Source organism: Corylus avellana, chromosome ca2 (assembly GCF_901000735.1).
Source record: "Corylus avellana chromosome ca2, CavTom2PMs-1.0".
Taxonomy (NCBI): Eukaryota; Viridiplantae; Streptophyta; class Magnoliopsida; order Fagales; family Betulaceae; genus Corylus; species Corylus avellana.
The window spans coordinates 2,734,496-2,742,015 of NC_081542.1; the positions used below are offsets into that span (position 1 = coordinate 2,734,496).

The following is a 7,520-nucleotide window of genomic DNA, read 5'->3' on the forward strand; positions in this document are numbered from 1 at the left end:
ATATAATCCAGTCAAAGATTATATATTGAAATTCAAGAAAGTGATACTTCAAGCCAGTAAAATCTGAGAACTTATTCTTCTTTTTCAGATTCCACTTAAGTAGCTTTGATTAGAATTTTCTTTTTTATTAAAAATGAAAGCAAAAGTACCAGGACAAGAAATAAAGAATTTACAAATCAGAATAGATAGTCACTTGCCTCCTGATGTTCAATAAAATTTGTTTGCATAGTGTGGTGCTACTGCTCCAAACAGCTGATAGAAAATCCAAATTTCTGTGTTTCTCAGAAAACAGCTGCTCCGTGACAATCTAACATGAATTTCTCCACTAGAGCAACAGGCCACCTATTTGTTTTGAAGTGTCCAAGGAATCTGGTGTTCCATCAATATACTATTAGCCCCCATCGTCAAAGAAAAACAGCAATGGGAAAGGCCTTTTTCACCATATAAACAAAAACAACTCCAATGGAAACAGTGCCAAGAAGAAATATCTTATTTTCCGTCAAGTCCCTCTATCAACATTGAATATGTTAGAGGATGAACCTGGAAACCCTTATTTTCCATGATCCCAAACAGCTCTGAGCATCTATTAACTAGGCCCCTCTTGAGCAAGCCATCAATTAGAAGCTTCCAAGCTACTTCATCAAGATTATACCCACAATGAAGCAGATCACAAAAAACTGTTTCGGCCTTCTCTTTATTTCCTTCATCATATAGCCCACAAAGAAGCAGTCTGCATGACTCTAAATGTGGTAAATGACCAAGCTCAATCATTGTATCCACCAATCTTACAGCTTCCCCAAACATATTCAATACACAGCAACAATTAAGAAGCGAGTTATAGATATGTTCAGTAGGAGACAACCCTCTTTCTTGCATGTGATTAATTAACTTTTGGGCTACTTCTAAGCGTCCAACTTTGCAAAGTCCTATAATGAGCTTGTCATAAGTGTTAACATTTGGTGCACAACCCTGTTCAACCATTTTCTCAAAGAGCTCCATAACATTTTCAAATTCCATCATCTTCCAAACATCTGCAGTATCAATTGATGCAGTGCTTGAAACCAAATCAAGTTCCACAGAGTTGTTATATTCTTTTATCCGCTTTTCATTTGAGAGATGCTTGATTAAATTTGAATAGATGTAATGTGAAGGCTCACAACCAGCATTAAACATGCGCTTTAGAACATCAAGTGCATGATTTATTAACCCCAAACGTCCATATGCATTCATTAATAGTGTATAAGTCAGCGAATCTGGTAATATTCCTTCTTTATTCATCTTAGCCATCATATCCTCTGCTTCTTTCAATCTCCCTTGGCTGCAATATGAATGAATAAATGCAGTATAAGTACAGACATCAGGCTGACATCCCGACGAAACCATATGATTGAGTAACCTATTAGCATGGTCAAAGTCACCTTCTTTCAACATTTCTGTAATGAGAATTGTGTAGGTAATAACTGTGGGCTTCACATCCATCTTTACCATCTCATCCACCAGCAACAGCGCTTCCTGCACTTTTTTCTCTTTGCACAACCCGTCTATCACTACATTATAAGTGAATGAGTTTGGCAAAATGTCCTCAGTAAGCATTCTATTGAGCAAAGATTGAGCATCATCTATTCTCCCAACCTTGCAGTACCCATCAATCAAAGCAGTATATATAACTTCATTCGCCTTTATGTTGTTCTCCTTAAAAGAATCAAAGAGGGAACGAGCTTCTTCTATCCTCCCTCTTTTACAAAGAGTGTCTATGAAAACATTGTAGGTCCACTCGTCAGGAACTAAACCATTTTCTTTCATAATGTTAAGCAACCTATAAGCAGTATCTAAATGACCTGCTCTACACTGCCCATGGATTAAGGAATTATATGTAATAAGGCTTGGTGAAAGCTTCCGCTCCAGCATCTTATTAAGCAACATCATTGCCTTATGCATGTTTTTCTTCTTAGAAAATCCACATATCAACTCATTGTATGTGCGAGCATTAGGACTACACTTATTTGACTCCATTAAACCCAAAATTTCCAATGCAGCCTCAGTCATGCCCTCCTTGCAATACCCATCAATCAAAGCATTGTATGTGACCGCATTGGGAACCAAGCGTTTCTCTAACATCCCATGTAACATTTTTCTTGCCTCGTCAAGCTTATGCTCCTTACACATGCTATCGATTAGAACCGTGTAAGTATGAACATTTGGCTCACAACCTTTCTCCTTCATCTCCTCAAAAAACTTCAAAGCTTCTAACTTCCTACCCAATCCACACAATGCACATATGATAACAGTGTACGTCCGGACTGTCGGACGACAATAATCCTCCCCCATTTGGGAGAACAACTTAAGAGCCTCCTCAACCTGTGCGGCTTCACAAAGCCCATGAATCAAATTAGTATAAGAAACCTCATTTCTTCGACAACCCTTTTGCGGCATAAGCTTAAACACCCTATAAGCACTATCTACATCCTTGTTCCTACAATGCCCCAATATCAACGAAGTGTATGTAAACGTATCGAGACTCAACCCAGCCTGCACTATCTTACTCACATACAACCGTGCCTCGACCACATTCCCCAATTTACAATACCCATTAACCATTGTATTCAAAGTATATATATTCGGCGGAATCAAATCCTCCAACATCTCCATATACACGCCCTTCATTTCCTCAATCATAAGGAACTTCGACAACGACATTAACAGCATGTTATAGCTCTTAAGACTAAGCTTGAACCGAAACTCACCGTCTTGGCGATTCATCCTCCGAAGTGCGTCCAACACGAACTGCGCGTCGTTCGACGATTCGCACGATCTGATCATCGAAATCCGAATCTTCTCGGCGGCACCGAAATGACCGAAACGCACGAGAACGTTGAGCAACGAGAAGTGTGAGTGAACATTGTGATTGAACCCTGGCTTTTGGGAGATCCATTGGAAGAACCCTAGGGCTGTCTGGGGATCGAGGTCGAGGGTAAAGAGGGTAGAGACATGGGAGGGGGATATGGAGGGGAGTAGTTTCTTGAGGGAGGGGTGTTTCTGCCAATTGGGGCCGGAGAGGATGGAGAGGAGCTGGGACGGGAGATCGGGTGGGTCCGGGTGGACGTGGTCCTCGGGAAGAGAGGCCGTGGAAGAGAAGGGTTTGAGGAGGAGGATGAAATGGAAGTGGAGGAGGGGCTCGCCAGGGGCGATAATGGCCGCCGGATTCCTCATCTTGGCGCATCGGACGGCAGTGAGGAACCCATTCATGAATGTTGAATGGTTGTGTGTGGCTCTGGTTCTCGGTGCATTTGGGTGTATTCGAAAATGGTCTGTGGCGGCTGCGAGGAGGTTTCAGAGGAGCATGGCAATAGCATTCCCCGATCAAATTTAATTTACACGAGAGAAAAATATGTTAAATAAGAAAGTGATAAATTCTTTAAACGTTTTATGATTTCCGTTTTATTTACATTTTTTCGGTTTTTATTTTTCTCTAATTATTTTTGCCATGGTTACTAGTAATTTATTTGTATACATATTAAAGGGTCCGTTTGGAAATCGCTATTTAAAATTCGCGTTTTTTCAAATAAACATCCTTAGCCTGCATATAAATCAATTTTTTTTATTTTTTATTTTGGATTAAGTGTTTTTTAAATTACAATACCAAACGCCTTAAATTTTACGATATCTTTTAAAAACGCAGGTTATTCTTACGAAATCGCAATTCCAAATGCATCATAATTATCATTATTATTCACAAATGTTAAATTATTTCTTATACTTACAATATTTGTCATTAGAATGTTAATATAATAAAGAGTAATTCTATATACTACATCACTATTTTATCAATATTGCCGTTCATTCTTAAAATAAAATTTTAATTAATAAAAAATTATAATGTCAGCATAGTAAAATAGTAATATAATACATAACATTACAATAATTATGTATATTTTAACATGCTTTTATTCGTCTGTAAATTATGTGACAACGATTGTTATCAACTTAATTATCATTATATATGACCCCCAAGGATTTGATTATAACAATTAAGAACCTTAAAATATATTATTATAAAAATTAATAATCAAATGAGTGTTAATATAAGAGACGTGTTACTCTTCCTTTTTCATTTTTTTCAAGTTCACCATTAGATATGTAAGACCCACATGTCGGTCATACAAATGAGAATGATAACTGTCCTCCTTGCATCCCTCTTGTATCTATCCAAAATTAATGCGACTTTGTCTCCAAGAGGTAACTCAATCGGCTAGGACCACGCCTAATGAAGCAGTGGTCATTAGTTCGAATCCCCTTCCCCCCTCTTGTGTGGACATGTCAAAAAAAAAAAAAAAAAATTAATATGACTTTTAAAATTATCATTTAATTTATAATAAATCATTATAGAATTTGTTAATTTAAAAGCCGCATCATTTTTTTTTTTTTTTTTTGAGAAAAAAGAATTAATCTTCATTCATAAGAAAATGTCAATAAAATGACAGAGCCGCAACTCTACAAAAATAGAGCACAAAATATTCAATATAATCATATTATTCATATCTCATGTATATATTTTTTCAAGAAAAATGTTAAAAAATTAAAATTAAAATTAAACGTTTTAGGTTAGAAAACGCATGCGGTGTGTGACTCTCTCTCTTCCCATGTTAAAAAGACTCTCTTCCCACATTGTTAGACATATCTCTCTCTCTTTCTTCTTTGGAATCGGTCCGTCCAAAATAGATTAAAGAAGATCTAATTCATAGTCAAGATCTCTTTAAAAAGATCCACTACAATAATGCCACGTACCCCACTAAATAAAAAATAATAAAATATTATTTAACCTTTTTAAAATAAAAAATATAATAATAAAATATATATATTTTGGCTCTTAGGGGTGGTTGAACTACCCTGAGGGCTACCATTTGGCCGTGGGGGTGGCTTCATGGCCAAACGGTGGCCCTCTGGGGTGGTTCGGCCACCTCCAAGAGTCACAATTCCAAAAAAAAATAATAATGGGGTGGCCGAACCACTCTCAAGGGACAAACCCATTATTATTATCTTTTTTTCTTTTGGCCCTTGAGGGTAGCCAGCCACCCCCTGTGGCCAAAATGGGGTGGCCAACCAACCCTTAGTTTTTTATTAGTTTTTGTTTCTATTTTTTATTTTAAATTGTAAATGATATTTTAATATTTTATTTTTAGTGGGACACATGTCCCATTTATGACCTTAGGATTTCTCCTAGAGCCATTATGGCCATCAACTAAGACCTCTCAACTCCAAATGGATTGGAGAGGATTCGGTTTCTTCCTCTTCCCTCTTCCCTCTTCCCTCTCCCCTCTCCCTTCACCGACGGTCGGCCGTCGGAGACCTAGAATGCCAAGTTCTGCTGACGACGAGCCACCCACATTTCCGGCGACGAGGTACCCACCATCAAAATCCCCAAATTTCAAAACCCCAACCCACTGTCAAAATCCATCTTCCCTCTCTCCTACTGATGATGAAACACACAGGTTTTTTCTGTGTCTCTCTATTATATTTCTTGTGTCAAAGTTACGTGATGTTGTGGAACAACTCTCGGGGGTTATTAATGGTGTTTGTCAATGAAATTTGGTTGACTAAATGAATTAGGCTATCAAAGCGAATCTGTTTTTGTTGGTATAATTAATAACTAAATTAGTATTAAGAGGTGGTTGGATGTTGATTATTTTAATTTTCTTATTTGATCTGAGCCTTGTATACGTATGAAAGAATAGGAATTGATTTCTCGAGCGGTTATTTTTCTTCTATGTTGCTTTGATTTATGAAGGTAATATTAATTTATTTTGCAGAAAAAATTTGAAAGTGAAATCACACCGACAAAAGTGGTTTTGGGCATATCCTTATAGTTTCCAATTTGCTTTCACCAAAAATTTATTTTTTGTAAAGGTTCTATTGATAAGAAACTTTTCATCATATTATTTAGAAATTCAGAAATCCTATGTTTTTAATCTTCATTTGAATTTCTATAATTATTCCAAACTTTCGGTTTCTTTAATTTTTTTAATTTAACTCATTTCTCTTTTTTTGAATAGAATTTTGGTATCTGATTCTATTTGATTTTTATGCTTATGTTCTGGCTGTACCCCCAATGCTAAATTTTTTCTCTGACTTACTTTGACATTCCTCCTTTTTTTTTTTTCCTGCTTCCTACTTGAAAACTTTATTTTGTTCTTCTTGGCTTATCTGTGTTTGTTTACTTCTATATTAGGATAGGGGTAATTAGAGGTTCATCTATTTGGGATAATGAACAAAAGGGTTGAGTTTTGAATTCTTGGCGTTTAAGGTTCATTTTGATTTGCAGTTTCAAAATGTGTAATTTAGAAAATAATGATTTCAAAACGTGTGATTTTAAAAATGCGATTTTCAAAAACGCAGTGAAATGTTTGAAAAAATTGTGATTTGACTTTTAAATTTATAGTTTAGCCTTTAAAATCATATATTTCTAAAAACACATTTTGCTTGGGATTTAAAAACACATATATATTTTTTCCTGTATTTTTTAACCACAATTTTTGAAATCACACTCCCACACAATGGACAAAGATTCTCTCTATTTCAAATAAAAATTGATCAGGATTTAACGGTATACACAATGTGATATTATTTATTTTTTAAAACAAATTTGCCAACATTGATATTATTTATACTATTAAATAATATGGGATGACTTCCAATTCATAGTGCATAATTTTCAGTCGATTGAGCTACCCGTTAAAAGACAAAATGAAAAGGAAGCTATTCCACTAAAATAATACACTTTGGCTTAAAATAGCACTAGGACTTTTTTTTTTTTTTTTTAATAAACAAATCTCTAAAAAATGAGGGGTGTTTTTTTAGCAATTAAAAGGAAGAGTCTAAAAAAATGAGGTGGTTATAGAGATTGGCCTGACGCTTAGAACTACTCTGCTCAGTGATCGACGTCATTCGCAATCTCTGTCAGTAGGCCACTGCTTGGTTTCTGAAGATGGAGCTAACCGCAGCTGCGCGTCTTGTAGAGTATTCTATCTCATCTCCGCTGCTAAAACCCAGGGTTAGGGTTTCTCAGAGACCTCTCGCTCCCACTCTCACTTCTTTTCCTAAGCGCCCAATTTTCCCACCAAATCATCGCCAGCTCCTGACAATGTCTCAGGACCCACAGACCTGTGCCGCTTCGGTCGACGAAAATGGCTCGACGATAACCGCTTCTTCGTTCGGCGCAAGTAACAACACATTTTGATCATACAAATTTGGCTTCTCTGTGTTTGTTTTTGAAACTCGGAGGTGGGTTTGAGTCCTTGTTGGTTGTTTCTCAGGGGCTCGGATTGGGGAGGTCAAGAGGGTCACGAAGGAGACCAATGTGTCGGTGAAAATAAACTTGGATGGTTCGGGGGTTGCTGAGAATAATACTGGGATTCCCTTCCTTGATCACATGTTGGATGTTAGTGATTTTGGCTTGAAAACTTGCTTTAATTTGATTGATTTCTTGATCTTATATTTGTTTCTGAATCTGGGTTTAGCTGTTT

At 36.6% G+C, this 7,520-nt stretch overlaps 1 protein-coding gene across 1 annotated transcript in view; it reads right to left on the reverse strand.

The window, feature by feature from the left end:
- Positions 1-202: 202 nt before the first annotated feature.
- The window catches only part of LOC132168427 (uncharacterized), a 9,635-nt gene continuing 2,317 nt past the window's right edge, over positions 203-7,520 (reverse strand). The window contains exons 2-3 of the mRNA XM_059579411.1: positions 7,159-7,417; positions 203-3,330 (exon numbers count right to left, since the gene is read on the reverse strand). Coding sequence (XP_059435394.1) covers positions 490-3,330; positions 7,159-7,417 — 3,100 coding nt within the window. The 3' untranslated portion in view covers positions 203-489. The remainder of the gene's footprint in view (positions 3,331-7,158; positions 7,418-7,520) is intronic.